Here is a 19,476-nt window from a genome sequence, read left to right on the forward strand (position 1 = left end):
TGTGCTAATGATAATTGTTAGTTGAACCTGGCAACATTACTGAGACAGTGTGCCCTACATGCCAATGTGTTTTAGAAATCATCATTGATGTAGGTATTTAACATCAATGCAGCTGGATTATGTATATAAATGGTCCAGTTTAAGGTCATTTGATCTTTAAAACTAAGATTGAAAAACACTTACTTAACACAAAAACCTTGTGTCACAGATTTCTAATTTGAATCTCTGGCCTCAATCGTGCCCATTTGTTATTCATCGTTTGCACATATCTCATTATTTGTTGTTCATCTCAAATTCTACCCTCATAAGAGTTACTCCTGCCATCAGACATCTGTGAGCATTTGCTTGGTTGCTTTATTATTGTTCCCAGCATTTATTGTCAATGCTGCTCTCCTGACTTCTGTCTTGGTTGACATGCTGCATGCAGACTGTATTTAGAAAATACCTATAGCTCATTGTTTTAATATAACATTTGATACTTGATCACATTATTAGCAATAAATATAGTACTTGTACAAATATATGATTGATTTTGTTCTACAATAAAAAAAAATTTATTAAAAACAAAGAATATTGATTACATTTACCTCGCTCAGCAAAAAAAATTTCACTTATCAAAAAATTAGTGCATCGTCGGTCATCACAAAATTGTGCATAGAATGTCATATTCAGAATTGTGCACCAGGGACCAGGCATCATAGAATGAAAAGCAATTGACCTAAACTATGATTTATTTCTCCAAAACATACGATGGTTGTCACTAAAACATTCCTTTCTGTTTCAGGTATGTTTTTCACCATTTTTTTTTATAGTAAATTCACTTAACCCAATTAGAATGGTGTGAAATTACAAGCCGTCCTGTAAGCTTACAGATACAGAAAAAATGCTATAAGGCTGCTGATACTACGGTACTAGTACTAGTATAGCTCTTGGTTTTAATGGAACATTTGATACTTGATCACATTATTAGCAATAAATACTTGTACAAATATATGATTGATTTTGTTCTACAATAACTGGCCAAAAACCCTGTCTGTACTCTTCAACCCATGTATAAATACCAAATCCCTAATTTAATCACACTTGCTCCTCAGTTATTGCTATCATGTTTTATAATATTATAAAAATAACCTAATACAGGCAAGAAACTAATGTTTCATGTAGATCAACCAGCATCTACTTTTTCAATTTAGTTTTTATAAATCGCCTCACAATTTTATGCAACATTCATCATGTACAGAAATAAGTATTTCATTCACCTTCACTTATCTAAGGCCTTTGTCAAACCAAACTCAAGAGCAGGTGACAACCTAACCTAACACTATAGGAAATGTCTTCTCTCCAGTACATGACTGGATCTTTCATATCACTTTATTAGCTGCTAGATCAAATGCTTTATCAAGTAAGTTTTTTTTTCTAATTTGCTACTAAAAATTTTCAGCTCTAAAGTAACATATTTTAACAAGTTCTGAATCTCATGTCTTGCCACGAAATTTCTGTATGTGCTGAATCATGTAGCATGAGTGATGGTATGTGGTGTTGTGAGTGATGGCATTTGATTTAGTGAGTGATGGTGTGTGGTGTGCAATTCCATTCCCAAGCCTCATATTCACAATTTCCATTGCATTTTCATTGCTCTGACTTTAGATACAAACTGCAATTGAATTTACTAGCACTCAGCCTGCTTGACTGCAGGATTAGTACAAAGTTTTTAACAAGGTCTTTCAGCTTTAACAGCCATGCATTTTAACAAATTTGTAATATTGCTACTTCAACATACTTTATTTTTGTCACCACTGAAATCTTCTTGTTGCTTTTTATCTCTGCCTAATGAATATGTCAGAAATGGTTGTTATTTCATTGGTGTAAAACACTACAACATCAAAAATTCTGTGAATGGTAACTCTTACATTCAAAAAAAATCCAGCCTGGCCACTTAATGGTACTAAATTGCGGTGGAAAGACTTTAAGGTTTGTTGCCAAGATTGCTACAAACCTGAGAGGTTTTATTGAATATTTGTAACCAGAACTGCATTAGTTTTCAGTATTTACTTGAATTTTTGACTATATTTTTATTGGATTTTAATCATATTTATTAATCTGATTATTTGCTTGAAACTTCCTGGCAATATTCTTTAAAGGCAAGTGCCTGACAGTAAACATCTCAAAGCAGAAAATGTATACTAGTTCATTACAAATTTAATTTTCCAATTTAGATACTTTGACAACAGTGGGTCCAAAAATGTCAGTTAGGCTATGAATGGAAAGTGTATGACCCAAGTACAGTGGCAACTCTAGTGACACTAGACAGTGTCACTAGAGTCCAGGGGCCATACTTTCACAAGTCGCTAAGTGAACGTAACTACTTACGCTCTATTTTCTTGTCTATGATTAAGTGAACGTAAGTACTTACGCTCTATTTTCTTGTCTATGATTAAGTGAACGTAAGTAATCTTACTTTCCAAATTTCGACCCACTTTCTTACTCACAGCAGACGTAGCACTGATACGCCCTTATTACCAGGCTAAACTGAGTCAGAATGACTCACACAAAGTAAAATATCATCATTAGTTGGACAAAGTTTGAGATATTTCTCTGCGTGCAGTGGGGCTGGCTGGGTAGGTGTGTTAATGACAGAAAACTGTCATTCCCAAAAATACTTGCTTTTAATTATTCACGTGTTATGTTTTTAATTTGCTATCTGCTAAACCATTGTTAGCGTTCACAAAAAGTAAGAAACTGCACGCGTCACGTAATCAGAGCTGGGCAGCGCTACTTTGAAATGTAGCGGGCGCTACCGCTACCACTACATGCTCTAAATGTAGCGGCCGCTACCGCTACTGAAAATGTAGCGACCGCAACCGCTACATTGCATTAAATTTAGCGGCCGCTACTGCCCACCTCTGCACGTAATCGTATCATACACACGACAGTTGAACCTGTACGCTACTGAACGCTACGTTGGTAGCCGAGATCAGCAGTTGCTGGAGTCATGTTAGTCAGCTGTCAGCTGACCGTGACCCTGAGCAGTGAGCTGTCAGCTGACCGTGACCCTGAGCAGTGAGCTGTCAGCTGACCGTGACCCATCCTCCTCATCCCCAGGTGAACCTCACGTCCCCGGTGGTGCAGGTGGTGCAGAAGGCGCAGGTGGTGCGGTCGCTGGTGCAGAAGGTGCAGCTGGTGTCGTCGCTGGCCCGGCAGCTGGCAGAGGTGTCGTCGCAGCAGCAGGTGCAGCAGTGCCCCTACTGCAGCTACACCAGCAGCAGCAGCAGCGCCCTCAAGAAACACACGGCGTCCCATGCTGAGAGCAGCACGCCCCTCTACAGGTGGGGGCAGCAGCGCCCCCCTCTGCAGGTGGGGGCAACAGTGCCCACCTCTACAGCTATATTTTACCCTGCCTCATGGTCGGGGTATGTCGGTCCGTTTTCTGTTACCTGGTAAGAAAAACGTGCCTCGCTCCAGGGCATACCCCTGTAAACGCGCCCCGCTCCAGGGCATACCCCTGTAAACGCGCCCCGCTCCAGGGCATACCCCTGTAAACGCGCCCCGCTCCAGGGCATACCCCTGTAAACGTGCCCCGCTCCAGGGCATACCCCTGTAAACGCGCCCCGCTCCAGGGCATACCCCTGTAAACGTGCCCCGCTCCAGGGCATACCCCTGTAAACGTGCCCCGCTCCAGGGCATACCCCTGTAAACGTGCCCCGCTCCAGGGCATACCCCTGTAAACGTGCCCCGCTCCAGGGCATACCCCTGTAAACGTGCCCCGCTCCAGGGCATACCCCTGTAAACGTGCCCCGCTCCAGGGCATACCCCTGTAAACGTGCCCCGCTCCAGGGCATACCCCTGTAAACGTGCCCCGCTCCAGGGCATACCCCTGTAAACGTGCCCCGCTCCAGGGCATACCCCTGTAAACGTGCCCCGCTCCAGGGCATACCCCTGTAAACGNCCGAGATGATTCCAGTTCTCTGCTGGAATCATTTTAAGTCCGATGTGAAAGAATGGAATCGGAAACATCGTATCGCCCCAAGCCGAGCAAAAACGCACCTCAAAAATGTCTGCCAACTTCTCGAAACAGAAACCGACAATTCTTTCCACGAAGAAATGACAACATTTTTTAGCACATGGGAACCAAATTTCACAAAATTTTTCGAGAAAAATATGTCAAAAGATGTTCTGGCTAACAATAAAGGACATCTGAAGAAAGTGGGCGTCTTCGTTGAGGGGAGCGGCGTAACTAACAACGCATCCGAGAGCCTCAATGCTGTTCTCAAGAGGATGGTCGACAATAAAGAGTCTTCCATTGATGGCATGATGCTCGTTTTGTTCTTCCTACAAAACTTTTACCTGCGAGAAATTCTTCGGGGTCGCGCTGCTCTGGGAGAGTACAAGTTGAAGCCGAAGACCTCGCGATGGCGTTTGAAACGAGAAGAGATTCATTTTCCGGTTGACGTAGTGACACCAACGGAAATTACGAACAAAATTAATTACAAACTTCAGGAATTGAATAAAAAAAACACGAAAACAAAAGTGAGAACAGCTCGAATGACTAAACTGGGTTTGGCTTCTTACATTGCAAGGAACAAGGCTATTACGTTCGTGCAATCTTTGAAAACGTTCATTGTTGTTGGATTGAAGAACCAAAAAAACTGTGTTGACCTTTTCCCTACACCGCATTGTACTTGCAGAGCTCAACAAAATTGCTACCACATCCTAGCTGTACAAATCGCTCTAAATAATAAAACAATAATTAACGAAAAGTGCCCTTCGCAACTCAGTAAAGTACTTAAAAGAAATGAAAAACGCAGATTTGGAAGGAAAGGGCCTCCGCCAAAATTAGTTGACGAAATGGAAAATATACTAAATTCGTGTTCTCTCAAAAGAAAGAAACGTTCGCCTGATCTCGCCCATGCATCAAAAAATGTCAGAAGCGCAGGTACGGGAGAAAGAATGGCAAAAGAAGTGCTTCTTGAGGGAAATGAACAGAGTGATTCTTCTCTCAGTTCGTTGATCCTATCTCCAGACATACTCGAAAATATAGAACAATCAGCCCCTTCAAACACAGAAATGGAAATGAAGCCTGACCAACAACTTGAAGAAGAGAAGCAGTCCACCGAAAAAGAAAATGTATCTCATCACATTGGTCCATACGTTCCTGACGATCACGATTTCAAGAGTCTGGAACCCAGGTCGTGGATCAACGATAACATCGTTGATGCGTTTACTTGCTCACGAGTGTCGCTCATTAAGCAAGTGCGTCTTCAGAACAAGCAAGCATAAAAGCGGTTTCAGCGTTTATTAGGCCGTAGGTCTGTTGCCGATTCTTAACGTCGCAGAACATTCACAGCATTTTGCGGGCTTGAACTCGCAACTCACTGCTACAATTCTGCTGTGCTTAACCGCCCGGCCTCATCGCCGATTCTGACCAGAAACTGGCACACAGAGCTGGGATCGAACCCGCACCTCTTTAACCACTGGGCCACCCTGCCTACAAGCATGTTACATGTGGACACTAAAATTGTGGAAAGCCTGAAGATGCATGGCAGCACTGATCGAAGGTTGAGTTACGGACTTGGAGAAAAACTTTTAGAAAAGGACTTGATAATATGTGAACGTGGAAGGAAACAGCTGGAGTTTGTTCTTAGTTTGCCCAAATCACAAGGCAATAGCATGTCTGGACAGCACTCATTGAATAAATAGGCCGATTTTTTAAATGTTGTCGCAGTTTTTGGAAGCGCTTAAGGAAATCCAGCCTAAGGAATCCGAAAAATTCGAATGGACATTCAATCAGCATTGCACATCTGGACATCGAGCGTCAGAAAAACGGTTTCGACTGAGGAGTGGACGTCTGCTTTTGGGCAGAAAAAGTCTGTGGGATCAATATAACTCTAAAACCTTCTGTTGAAAAAAGAGAATATAATTTCAATGAATGTAAAAAAATAGAATGTTAAATAATTATGAGACGTTATTAGGAATCAAATTTGGGATATACGTACTAACATGGCCTGAAATTTTTTTTCTCAATCAAAGTTCCACAAGGCTTTTCATCCACTGATTGTTTCTTAGCAGAAATAGATCCAAAAAAACGTGGGAAATTGTTAACGCTGTTTTCTAGGAGTTGCACGCAAGAAACCAACTGACACAACAACGATGTTTTGTGTGGGCGAGCGGTGTTGTTAATGGTACCTCCTAGCCTGTATTTCAAACCGCAGGAGGCTACCTAAGGGTAAACCTTCTGTCCCATGTGCGCGATATCAGAATAATACTAATTATAATAACTATTAACAATGTTGCACGTGCAAATTATAAAGAAATATCTATTTTCTTTCTAGTTAAAAATATTTCATCCAACAAAGATACCAAATGGAATTTATTGTAAGGGAAAGGGATCATGAGATTATAACGAGGTCTTCGCCTAAAATTTCTCAATCATGAAATTCATTCAATTAATACTAAAAACCAAATAGCTTGCACATTTAGGAGCAATGCAATTAATATAAGTTTGCTGAATTTGCTTCTACTATTCAAAGAAACTCTAGTACCTCTATGAGCGAGTGAATTAAGGACGCTAAGTTTTATTATCGAGTGCCGTGTGGTGACTTACATTGAGTAAGTAATTGATTTCCTTTATTTCATCACTCCGCACACTCTGAATTGAATATTTTCCGATATACAAGTTTTAAACTAGTTTAACCATACGCGGTTATGCTGCTTTAAGCACTGGCTAGAGCTTTATGTTATAGTCGAGCACTGAGTGGTGATTAACATAGAATAAGTGATAGATTGATTAGATTCACATTATTTTATCACTCCGCTCTCTCTCTGCGCTGAATATTTTCCAAGATATAAACATTGAACCTATGGAACCTGAAGCGATCGTCAGGTTTCACTAGAAATGACAGGAGATAAGGTCGTTGAACGTATTCAAGCAGACAACATGTAGATCTGTCGCAAACGTCATGGTTTAGGTTCTAGATTCAATTTAATACGAAATGTTGGTGTATCCGACATCAGTTATGTATAGTGAAATTCTAATACGGCATCAGTTACCACATCTACGGAATCAACCAATTCTCCGTCGCTTTCGATCGATCCATTATTCGCCACGTGTTCTGCAGTCTGAGTCTGCACTTCGGCGTCTTGAGATTTCAGATTTTAAGTCTTTGACGTCTTAAGATTTTGAGTGTTTCCCAATTAAAGTTAGTTTTTTTTTTAATTATTCGTGGAATCGTGGGGATGTACATCTTTTAAAAAATATTGTTAAAGTCTATCACATTTTTTAAAGTCTATTACACTTAGCCTATTCTGATAGGCTTATGAAATTTGAATGTTCCAGAATCCAGGTCCATGTTCCAAATTTGTGAAAGTCTAAAGTAATAATGAAATGTGAAATCTACCTCAAACTCCAAAGCTATGAATTTTTATTCACACATTGTGAGAAAAATATATGCTTAAGTTACATTACAATATGTATATCACATGTAAATTATAGACTAGCTGTAAACAACTAAAACAAGTATAGGGTAAACGCGGTATATTCCGACATCGTAGGTAATTCCGTCACCTCTCCAGCTTTTCCTTTATATTAAGCTTTGTTTTAGTTCCATACGTTCATTGATGGTTGAAATGGTGATGTCATACATTTGCGTGTCGAAATACTGCAAAAACACTAGGTCTTGGCCATCTAGTGGGAAAATATTGAGATCCAAAGAGAGACAATGCATGCCACGTGGTGAGATCATCGAGAAATGTGTCAAATTTGACAGTTGACATGGCTCTACCAAATAGTGAATAACTGTTTTTATAGGAAGAATATTATGGTTTGAGACTTTTAAATACGTCTGTGAATATATTAGGAATCCTTTAAGTATACTTGTATTTGCTGATTTCAAGTCGTAAATAAATTAATAGATGATTAAGTTGAGATGTTGGATTTAGAAACATGAAAACTAATTCCAACACAACTTGAATTGGACACACACAGATCGTTCAAAGCTTTGTACAAAAATTGAAATTTGCTTAATTAAAAGCCTAATAGCTGTTAATTAAAACGTAATTAAGTAGTGTTCAATATTCGTTAGTGTTCTAATTCAAAGCCGTGTTGTATCCCAATACAGCTCACACAGCAAACGGAATTCGAACACGTGGATGTCGGCAATACGTATCAGTTAAATTTGAAGCGCTGACGCAATACGACTCACCACGTGTCAAATATTGCCACACAAAGTGACGGAATATAGGGATTTGGTAGGTTTCCATTCTAAAGGCTTTTTAATAAATATGGCAACATTTTGTGACGTTTCATCGTTGCTGACGCGTAGTGAAGTGTTTTGAGAGTCATGTGAAGACAACAGAACTTACGTAACGCATACGTTTTTTTTATAGTTTTTTATTTCTCGATGCGTCCTTAATGTGTCGGAATATACCGGGTTTACCCTAATTATACTTGCTAAAAAAGTTATAGTAGCCTAGTTAGCCTATTTTGAATCCAGGGCGCAGAGGCCAGAGGGTGGATGCAGCGTCGCCAATATATGGGTTTTTAAGCCCTAAGAGTCGCCGGGTAATTTTTAGATGCATCGGTGGGTAATTTTTAATGAAAGGCCATTTACGCTGAGTAATGAAAAACTATTTACATTTTACACGCCACGAACTTATTTACAAGGTTGCATGCACGTGTTACCCCAAAACCCAAATAACTAATTTTACCCTAAAAACAGTCTGATTGTACTTTTGTACAGCAAGTGTCAACTGAACATGTGATGATGCAGTCTGACTGCTCTAATGTGACCGCAACTATGTAATTGTAAGCTTGATGTTTACATTTTTTTGGCGGGAACTCATTGCAACTGATTTCCGGACAAGCTTCACTGCATCCTGATCCATCCAACATATCGGAAACCTTACTTTTTTTTTTGAATAGTCGGCCAAAGACTGACAAATATATTAAATGCAAGAATTTCAATCTAAATGTGTCGGCAAGAACCGCAAGATCTGATTTCTGAAGGTGTAAATTTTGCTACTGCAGTATTTTTCCACCTACTGCTACCGTCAACCGGGGCTACTCGGTACGGTTTTGAGCGTTTTTTGTTAATAACTTCTTACCATGAAACATTTCATAAACAAGTTTAGGCTCATTTTATAGGGCAAATGCGGTATATTCCGACATCGTAGGTAATTCCGTCACTTCTCTAGTTTTTCCTTTATATTAAGCTTCGTTTTAGTTCCATGCGTTCACTGATGGTTGAAATGGTGACGTCATACATTTGCGTGTTGAAATAACTGCAAAAACACTACGTCTTGGCCATCTAGTGGGAAAATATTGAGATCCAAAGAGAGACAATGCATGCCACCTGGTGAGATCATCGAAAATGTGTCAAATTTGACAGTTGACATGGCTCTACCAAATAGTGAATAACTGTTTTTATAGGAAGAATATTATGGTTTGAGACTTTTAAATACGTCTGTGAATATATTAGGAATCCTTTAAGTAAACTTGTATTTGCTGATTTCAAGTGGTAAATAAATTAATAGATGATTAAGTTGAGATGTTGGATTTTGACACATGAAAACTAATTCCGACACAACTTGAATTGGACACACACAGATCGTTCAAAGCTTTGTACAAAAATTGAAATTTGCTTAATTAAAAGCTTAATAGTTGTTAATTAAAAGCGTAATTAAGTAGTGTTCAATATTCGTTAGTGTTCTAATTCAAAGCCGTGTTGTATCCCAATACAGCTCACACAGCAAACGGAATTCGAATACGTTGATGTCGGCATTACGTATCAGTTAAATTTGAAGCGCTGACGCAATACGACTCACCACGTGTCGAATGTTGCCACACAAAGTGACGGAATATAGGGATTTGGTAGGTTTCCATTCTAAAGGCTTTTTAATAAATATGGCAACATTTTGTGACGTTTCATCGTTGCTGAGTTGCTGACGCGTAGTGAAGTGTTTTGAGAGTCACGTGAAGGCAACAGAACTTACGTAACGCATACGTTTTTTTATAGTTTTTCATTTCTCGATGCGTCCTTAATGTGTCCGAATATACCGCGTTTACCCTAGCTCTTTGCGAGGGCTATCAAATTGCATCTTCAAAAAAATTCCGTATGCTATTTGTAAGGTGCCAGAAGCAAAAAAAGAGTCCCGAGTAGCCCCGTCAAATGTGGCTACTCTACTCGGGACACATGCAATAAAAATTAATTTTAAAATATTTGAAGCATGCAGAGTGTACTCATCCATTACTAACACTACTCTGAAGTCCTCCTCTTGCATTGTAGATGATGTAGAGGTAGAATAAATGACATTTTCTGTGATTTTTACTTGTTTTTCCTTTATTGATGATATTACCATAAACATTAATTACCATCAACTGGGGTGCCTTCACCACATTTTTGATTTTGTTTTGCAAACAAAAACGGGGTCCTAAACGCCAGGGTCGTAAACGCCAGGGTTGTAAACAAGGTCATAAACGCCAGAGTGACTTTGGCCATCATTTATGACCCCGCTTTTGTTTGCAAAACAAAATCAAAAACGTGGCCCAAGTCACCCCAGTTGACGGTACCATATTATTGATGTGATATTACTGTATTATTGATGTGATATTACTCTATCCATGAACATGCCATTGAGCATTTACAACAACCTTGTCCACTGCAAGCTTCATATCAGCAGCCTTATAACATTTTTCTGTATCTGTAAGCTCACAGGATGGCTTGTAATTTCACACCATTTTAATTGGGTTGAGTGAATTTACTATAAAAAATATAACTCAGTACTCACTCTAGTGAGTGACAGAGAGCGCTTTTTCTCGTCGCCGAAAACTTGAGGTCACAGACAAACGGACAGACGGACATGGCAAGCACGATAGTGCTCGTTTATGCGCCATGCGCTCCTTTATGCTCCATTTTAATTGGGTTAAGTGAATTTACTATAATAAAAAGATTGTGAAAAACATACCTGAAACAGAAAGGAATGTTTTAGTGACAACCATAATATATTTTGGAGAAATAAATCATAGTTTAGGTCAATTACTTTTCATTCTATGATGCCCGGTGCACGATTATATATATATCATTCTATGTACAATTTTGTGATGACCATGATGCATTAATTTTTCGATAAGTGAAATTTTTTTCGCCAAGCAAGGTAAATGTAATCAATATTCTTTGTTTTTAATCCTTTTTTTTCTTAACTGGATCCTTTGCTTACTGAGATTCTACTGTAAATGCATTTTTGGGGGTGTCCCAAATAGCCCTGGGGGGGTGTCCCGAGTAGCCCCGCCGTGCGGAAATGGCCGCATTTTTTTGGAATGAGATAGAACAATTCCGTCAATTATGTTTTCAAGCTGACACCTGGGTGCATCTTTTATGTAAGTAAAATTTTTTAATACAGCGAATATTTTTTTGGCTATAGACCTTAGCAGAAGTAACTTTTCAAAATAGCATTTTTCACCATTTTTTCAGGAATTTTTCAAAGCTAGTAAATATTGTATTTTTCTACTTCCTTTATAGTACTACATAGATAGGAAAAATGTAGACGTTTACACCACTATATTAAGTTTTGCAATATTCCAATTAGTTTCGCTACTACCTATAACAGTTTTATGTCGTGTCGGAGGACTGTCCTGAGTAGCCCCGCCAGTCCCAAGTAGCCCCAGTTGACGGTAATTTTCCACCTGCATTAAGGCTAATGATTAATGGGGTGGAGTTGGTTTTTTGCTATTCAACCAAGTAAACGTGCCCGCTCCAGGGCATACCCCTGTAAACGTGCCCGCTCCAGGGCATACCCCTGTAAACGTGCCCGCTCCAGGGCATACCCCTGTAAATTTTATTGTGGACGAGATGGTATTTATATTGCTGGCTCAGCAACATGATGGTGGTATGCAGTGGAGCATTACTGGGCTATAAACATTGCGTCATTGCTCCAACATTACTGGGCTATAAACATTGCGTCATTGCGCCAAGATTACTGGGCTATAAACATTGCGTCATTGCGCCAACATTACTGGGCTATAAACATTGCGAGGTGTTTACAGTATTCATACCTTGCCCAGCGTATTTATGTTGTATACAATGAGTGGGTGTCATCTCCCTTTTCCCCTCGGCCCTCCATGTTCTGTTGTATGAAAGTTTTATTCAAACTTGCAATCAAATAGACAAGGTAAAAGTTGCTCATTGTAATATACTGTTATATTTAATATCAGAGGCAATGACTAAGACCTACCCCACCATGCGCAGATGCGCGCTCTGCAGCTTCATGACGCTCTACAAGTACCAGCTGAAGACCCACACCGACCGCCACGGCGTGGGACTTGGCAAGCTCTTGTGCCGCTACTGCGGCTACTCAACGCCCTCAGGGCAGGAGCTGGAGGACCACATGGCCACACACGAGGCCCGTGTGGTGCTGGTGTGTGGGTATTGCGGCTACAGGTCCTCACACCGGGCGAGCTTCAACAAACATGTCCGGAAACACGGCCGCCCGTGTCCCGTGTGTCGCTACATCTCCTTCGACAAGGCGGACATGGAGCGACATTGTGAGATGCATCTGGGGGATGCCACATCCGCTGCTGCCTCAGCCACGTCCGACCCTGTCTCTGCCACGTCCTACCCTGCCTCTGCCACATCCTACCCTGTCTCTGCCACATCCGACCCTGCCTCTGCCACATCCGCTGCTGCCTCTGCCACATCCGACCCTGTCTCTGCCACAGCCTCAGCTACGCCAGGCTTAAGCTCATCCACGTCGAATGGTACCACGACCTCAGCCACAGCAACACCTGGTGCTGAAGTCTCCTCCGCTATGGGGCGCCGCCCTTCATCCCCATGCGTCAAGCACTCGTCTCCTCATGGCGATGTAGGTGAGTGCCCCAATTAATCTGGAGGATGGGGCTAGTGGGCGTGTAGCGCCTGTGCTGGGCTGGTCGCCATGAGGCGTGTAGGGCGGCCTGCGCTGGGCTGGTCGCCATGAGGCGTGTAGGGCGGCCTGCGGTGGGCTGGTCGCCATGAGGCCTGTAAGTTCATATGTGGCCCTCACCTCTGCTGGCGGGGAGCGCAGCCGTGGGTAACGAAATTGACTCGTAAACAGGCCCTGGGCCCAACGCCAACCATCAGCATGCAATATCTACACATAGCCTCAGATCAATGAGCTGTGGGTAACTCCGGCTAAAAGTAAATCCGCTTTGCACAACACAGCCACTGCTTCACAGCGCCGGAGCGCAACTGGCCGGAGCGCAACAGGCCCTACCGCAACAGGCGACGCAGGTTAGGTTAGGTTACGTTAGGAGTAGCTGTTGCGGTAGGGCCTGCTGCGCTCGGGCCAGTTGTGCTCCGGCCTGTATGCGCTCCGGCCTGTGACTGAACGGCGCTGTTGTGGTGGGCGCTTTGTATCAAAAGCCCTGAAGATGCCCGGCTGCATTACGCTCGGGAAGGTATATGAATCGCACTGTGGACTTGGGCTTTGCTGACCTCTAGCTATCCACCCTGCTGGCGGACATTTGGGGCCAAACTTTGCAGGATCTATCAATTTCCTTGTTCATTACTCACTGCGTAAAAATTCTTCTCTGGCAAGTAGTTATTTGGGGGTGATGATGTGACAGATTTTCTAGCTAAAATTTTAGCTCGAAATTTTGGCATCGGTAAATTGCTATTCATGTGCTTCTTAGTCCGATGCTGGGCGGAAGGATTAGAAGAATTTCAAAAATATGTAACCAGCTATGCCACGCAGATGTAGATTATTTTGTCAGAAATTTGAAGTGTAGACATTATTGCTCCACCCGAGGTGATGAGGTTAATCAGACCACCGCCACCCACCTCATTACCAATCATGTAGGCATAATTTTTCTTTTTACATGAAGACTTATTTTATGGTTAGATTGTTTTTATTGTATGTCAATGCTAGTTTAACGTCATTCTAGAAAATGAATTACATTGAGTGTATTGTTTTTGACTTGTATTTGGTGTTACAGGAGCGATAGAGTTCGTGTGTTGCGGGGACATCAAACCTGACGTGCCCGATGTTCTCCCCGACACGGCGGGTAGCCCTGATACCTGCAGCCAGAAGTCCTGCTGTTCCAACACCGCAGACTTTAGGAGAAGTGTGGATACAAATGTGGCAGCCATGACAACTCGCAGTGGCAACAAGAGGCTTCCTGCCACCAGACAAGACTGTACTGGAGGCAACGAGAGGCCTCCTGCCCTCATACAAGCCTCTACTGGAGGCAACAAGAGGCCTATAGCAGCGAGTAGAGGCAGTGACGGCAGTTTCAAGCGCCGCCCTGGCAACAGGTGACGCTGGTTGCGTCTAGGGTAGAATCAGCTTCTGATTAGGCGCTGATTTGAGAGCTATTTAACCCTTACGATCGTGTTCCATAACTGAAATTTGACGGAAACTTTAGGACGTTTCCAATCTAGATCCCATGGAAACAAACTAACTGGGCATTCTTCAGAAATTCCTTCTGGTCCGAAATTCTTCATACGTACACTTACAGCTTGAACGGCTCCAAATGAGTAAATGAAACTGTTGTTCTCCCAAACTCTCGCGCCGCCATGTTTACTGTACAACGTCAACGTACGACTTGGTTGGCAGTGGTGTGAGCGAGGCGACCAGTCAGAGCGCTGCCATACCATGATCGACCGGATCTATTTCAAAGCGACATGTTTTTGCTGGCACAACAATCTATGCAAACTATTTATATCATCAAAACCCAAGAACCTAGGTTTATAATTTCAGAAAAAAAAAACTTCAAGAGTTTGCGAGTCCCGTCAGGCAATCCCTGACGGCTTTTCAAGCAAAACGCACCAATCACAGACATAAAATCAGCCGCTACGTGTACTTTATTGAGTTCCGCAAGTATGAAATGTGAATATTATCCTGGGAACAAGGCCTGTGAAATGTGCCATTGATTATATACGTGTTGGTTTTGAGTGTGATGTTTTATATTAAGGTAACGTTACGTTGAAAGGAATTATGAATTTAATTTGGTGTGGCAATGAGACCGTGTGTTTGTTCCTGCAATAATAAGTTGATGCACTTCCATGCAATACGAGCAAACGTACGACGTTCCTTCGTGCAATTCCGACGGAATTTGTGTGTAATATTACTATATTCCTTTGTAATTTATTATATTCATTGGTAATTTATTATATTCCTTTGTATTTTATTTTATTAATTTGTAATTTTATTATATTTTTGTTTCCTTTCGTCGATCGTATAAACAATGTACGATAGACTTTTATTTCAGTTGATATATTTTAGTTCGTTCGTCGATGGCATTGGTGAGGTGTAATATTGATGTTCTATGTATAGCTAGTGTGCGGTTACCTGCTGTTTCTAAAGAGGATTTGTATTTTTTTAAATTAGATGGACATTTAATTTTCTTCTACTCAACAAAGCCGATTATTTTATGCAAATAAAGCAGTGCTTCCTAAACTGGGTTACATTTCTCCACTGCGGGAAGTTTATTGTCGTTGTTTTGAAGTGGAGAATTGACAGAAATGTTGTGGTATTTAAATTTTATTATATATGTATTGAAATAATGTTGAGATATTACGTGCTCATTTTATCATTTATGATAACATAGTGGAATAATTAAGAAGTTCGGAATAAATTATTCTTTTCTGCGTTTCATCCTTCCTGCCTCTTTACAGCTGAGCAGAGAAGGCAGAGCCTCAGCACTAGTGTGGCGCTGTTCCGTCGACCGCAATAAGTTCAATAGTTTTTTTTCAATCCCGCTGTTCTGTAGGCCGTAGCCTTGTAGGTCATGCGCAACATAATTTCTCAATCTCTCGATAATTTCTTAATTCCAAGATGATTTCTAAATCCCTCAATCATTTTTCAATAATTTCTCCCCGCTGTTCTGAAGCCTTGTAAATCAAACGCAGAGTAAAGTGTCCTCCTCCAGTGTTATTGCCTCGCTAAGTTACCGTGTACACATTACGGTACAGGCCAAAATTAAAGAGTTTAGGTTTTATTCAACCTCTTCATAACGTGGGCTGTCGTGGATATAAATGGATATGTCGTCGGCTGTCTGTCCAGCCAAGGGCGGGTTGGCAGAACTTCTTTGATGGCTTAAATTCATTCAATTTTTCATTCAGAAATCATGAATTTTATGCATTCGAGACTGAGTAGACGCGTGTAGGAGTTACGTGCAGAATGAAATATTTGCGTGAAATGCACTCGTGAGGATCACGACGTATGATGGAAGAAATGCAGTCATGTTCATCATATTCGAAACGTAGGAAAATGAAGCGAAAATGATATGGATAAAGCAGGTGTAAAAATGAAGAGAGAAATGAGAATCACGCGATGTTTTAGCCATTAAAATACTTCTCTTTTCCATGCAGCAACTCTGCATCGTCCTCCGCTGTTGTTGAACAATTGATCGTTTGTCACCCGAGAGAGGTAAACTATACTAATGTCCTAAACTAACTAATGTCCTGAGAGGCAAACTATACAAGTACTGGACGAGAACATTGAAGGTTTTTGTTGCCCTCTGAGAGCGTAACTTTTTTAGCAACATATTGTAGAAGAACCCAGACTGCGACCCTGGCTCTGCCTGAAGTCCCGCAAACTCGTGGTTGAACAGTTCAACCATGGGAAGACTGGACAGAGTGTGCTGCCGCCCTACCCAGAAATCAGAATTGGACATGCCGGCGTCAGGAGCCAATCGGGTCACACGTAAAAGCCGAAGTCGCTGAGGTGGCGAACGAATGATCAGCGGCATGCCGCAGCTGAACGTCCTCGATTTTAGCAAGAAGTAAAGTAAGCGTTTTGATTATACTATGTTGAGAAATTAAGCACGGAAACTACGCATATTTTCGCTCTGCGTTCAACAAAAAAATATAATATTTTGTAAATAAAAAATGCTTAAAACGAGACTGAAATCATTATAACAAGAATAAACTTATAGCCTCATCATGGTTTGAAGGTTCGAATTTTGTGACTACAAAAACTGCTAACAGAGAGTGCGGAGTGTCGAAATGAAGTGTATGACGTGTATCTATCACTTTTTAATATAAACGACCAAGTCAGCACCCGTCAATAAGCCTTAGCACTCGCTAATAGTGCCTAGATTAAAACGACTGCGTACGGTTCGGGAGGCTAAACGCTTATAACTCTGACAATATTCATCGCACAGAGTGCGGGGTGATGAAATAAGGTGAGCTAATCACATATTCTATGTAAAGAATGTACTGGGATTAAAAAATCATCTAGCTTTCACGAAAATTTTCACCTCAAAGCATGCGAAATGATGAAATAATAAGTGAACTTTTTCATACCATTTCGAAAATGTCGGTCCATGGAAAATCCATGGGTAGATCGAAGAACTCCACCAGCGCAGCAGCGGGAGAAGGAATGGTAAAAGAAGTGCTTCTTGAGGGAAATGAACAGAGTGATTCTTCTCTCAGTTCATTGATCCGATCTCCAAACATACTCGAAAATATCAAACAATCAGCCCCTTCAAACACAGAGAAGGCAATGAAGCCTAACCAACAATGTTGTGAACGCAACATTTGCTTTATAATATTAGCTTAATTCCGGGGTCTTGCGGAACATTTTCGCTCATTAGTCATCTGTCGGCTGCGGAGTACAGACCAAACTTTATTCAGGAACGAATTTTGGTGAGCTTAGTTCTCTCGTTTCAATATTTCTTTGCCGTTTAGAAAGCCTTGGTAATTTACTGTAATGTTTATTATTTTCGAATATTGTTTATAAATTCAGTAACATTTTTTCTTAGAATAAATTTTGTATTTGTACCGGTTTCTTAGCAGAAACCGTGTCATCTGGGATTATGAAGAAAAAGAAAGAAACCAGCAGGTCGTGGATCAACGATAACATCGTTGATGCGTTTACTTGCTCACGAGTGTCGCTCATCAAGCAAGTGCGTCTTCAGAACAAGCAAGCATAATAGCGGTTTCAGCGTTTATTAGGCCGTAGGCCTGTCGCCGATTCTTAACATCGCAGTATTTTGCGGTCTCAAACTCGCAACTCACTACTACAATTCTGCTGTGCTTAACCGCCCGGCCTCCTCACCGATTCTGACCAGAAACTGGCGCACAGAGCTGGGATCGAACCCGCACCTTTCTGCTCCAATCTTGGTACTCTGAACTTTAACCACTGGACCACCCTGCCTACAAGCATGTTGCATGTGGACACTAAAATTGTGGAAAGCCTGAAGATACATGGTAGCACTGATCGAAGGTTGAATTACGGACTTGGAGAAAAACTTTGAGAAAAAGGCGTGATAATATGTCCTGTGAACGTGGAAGGAAACCGCTGGAGTTGGTCCTTAGTTTGCCCAAATCTTGAGGTAATTGCTTGTCTGGACAGCACTCCTCGAGTAAATAGGCCGATCTTTGAAATGCTGTCGCAGATTTTGGGAGCGCTTAAGCGGATCCAATCAAATGAATGCAAAAAACTCGAATGGGCCTTCAATGCACCTCGGGACATCGAGCGTCAGAAAAAACGGTTTCGACTGAGGAGTGGACGTCTGCTTTTGGGCTGAAAAAGTCTGTGGGATCAATATAACTCTAAAATCTTCTGATGAAAAGGGAGAATATATTTTCAATGAATGTAAAAAAATAGAATGTTAAATAATCATGCGAAGTTATTAGGAAACGAATTTAGGATATACGTACCAACATGACCTGAAAATTTTTTCTCAACCAAAGCTCCTCTAGGCTTGTCATCCACTAGTGATTTCTTGGCGGAAATAAGGTCTAAAAAATAGCAAGAAATTTTTAACGCTGTTTTCTAGGAGTTTCATGCAAGAAACCAATTGATACAACAATTTTGTTTAGTGTGGGCGAGCGGGGTCGTTTCTGGTAGCCTGCATTTCAAACCGTAGGAGGCCACCTAAGNAACAAGTCACGAAAAGTAAAAAGAATCGGCGACAGGCTACATCAGGCCTACTCTTCAACGCCGACATCACCATGTTATGTTATATTGAATCAAGATGAGGGTATTAGTTTGCGTCTCGGACAAATTTGGACTCGGACATCCCGCGGCCGGTCTCGCGGTCGCCGGACTGCAAACATAGAAAAAAACTATTGGCTAGGTTTTTCCGGCCGCCGGACAGACTCCAAACATAGAAAAAAAACTAGCCGATCAATGAAAACCTCGCAGGTTAGGTCCAGTTAAGAAGAGGTTCCATTAAAAATTTCCGATGCACTGGCAAAAATGGATTTCAGATTTTTAATCTACACCCCAAAAAACATATAATAAAAAAACACTTTTTTTTGGATGCACTTAATCTTAATTCTAAAGTAATACCAGCATGGGCATTTTTATTTCATTTATGGATGACCATGGCACCGTGGCTTCTGCCTAATTATCAAGAATGGTTACATATCAAACCTGCCACCTGCATTGAGCCTTTGAGGCTAATGATTAATGGGGTGGAGTTGGTTTTTTGCTATTCAACCACATGGCACATAGCACATACTATATGAAACCTTTTAAATTGCTAACAATTCTGAT

The 19,476-nt window shown here is 41.2% G+C and overlaps 1 protein-coding gene across 1 annotated transcript; it reads left to right on the plus strand.

Moving 5' to 3' along the window:
• Window positions 1–1,519: 1,519 nt before the first annotated feature.
• Window positions 1,520–15,150, plus strand: LOC108670758 (zinc finger protein 142). Its single transcript, XM_047879586.1, has 4 exons — window positions 1,520–1,529; window positions 3,062–3,326; window positions 12,240–12,856; window positions 13,964–15,150. Exons 1-4 carry the CDS (start codon window positions 1,520–1,522, stop codon window positions 14,284–14,286), a joined length of 1,215 nt encoding a protein of 404 aa, XP_047735542.1. The 3' UTR covers window positions 14,287–15,150.
• Window positions 15,151–19,476: the final 4,326 nt, after the last annotated feature.

This window comes from Hyalella azteca, unplaced genomic scaffold (genome assembly GCF_000764305.2).
Source record: "Hyalella azteca isolate HAZT.00-mixed unplaced genomic scaffold, Hazt_2.0.2 contig3375, whole genome shotgun sequence".
Taxonomy (NCBI): domain Eukaryota; kingdom Metazoa; phylum Arthropoda; class Malacostraca; order Amphipoda; family Hyalellidae; genus Hyalella; species Hyalella azteca.

Bases quoted from the DNA above. Each gene is read 5' to 3' on its own strand.
- LOC108670758 (XM_047879586.1), top strand. The intron at 3,327-12,239 runs GTGGGGGCAGCA...CACCATGCGCAG, and splicing joins AGCAGCACGCCCCTCTACAG to ATGCGCGCTCTGCAGCTTCA. The intron at 12,857-13,963 runs GTGAGTGCCCCA...TTGGTGTTACAG, and splicing joins GTCTCCTCATGGCGATGTAG to GAGCGATAGAGTTCGTGTGT.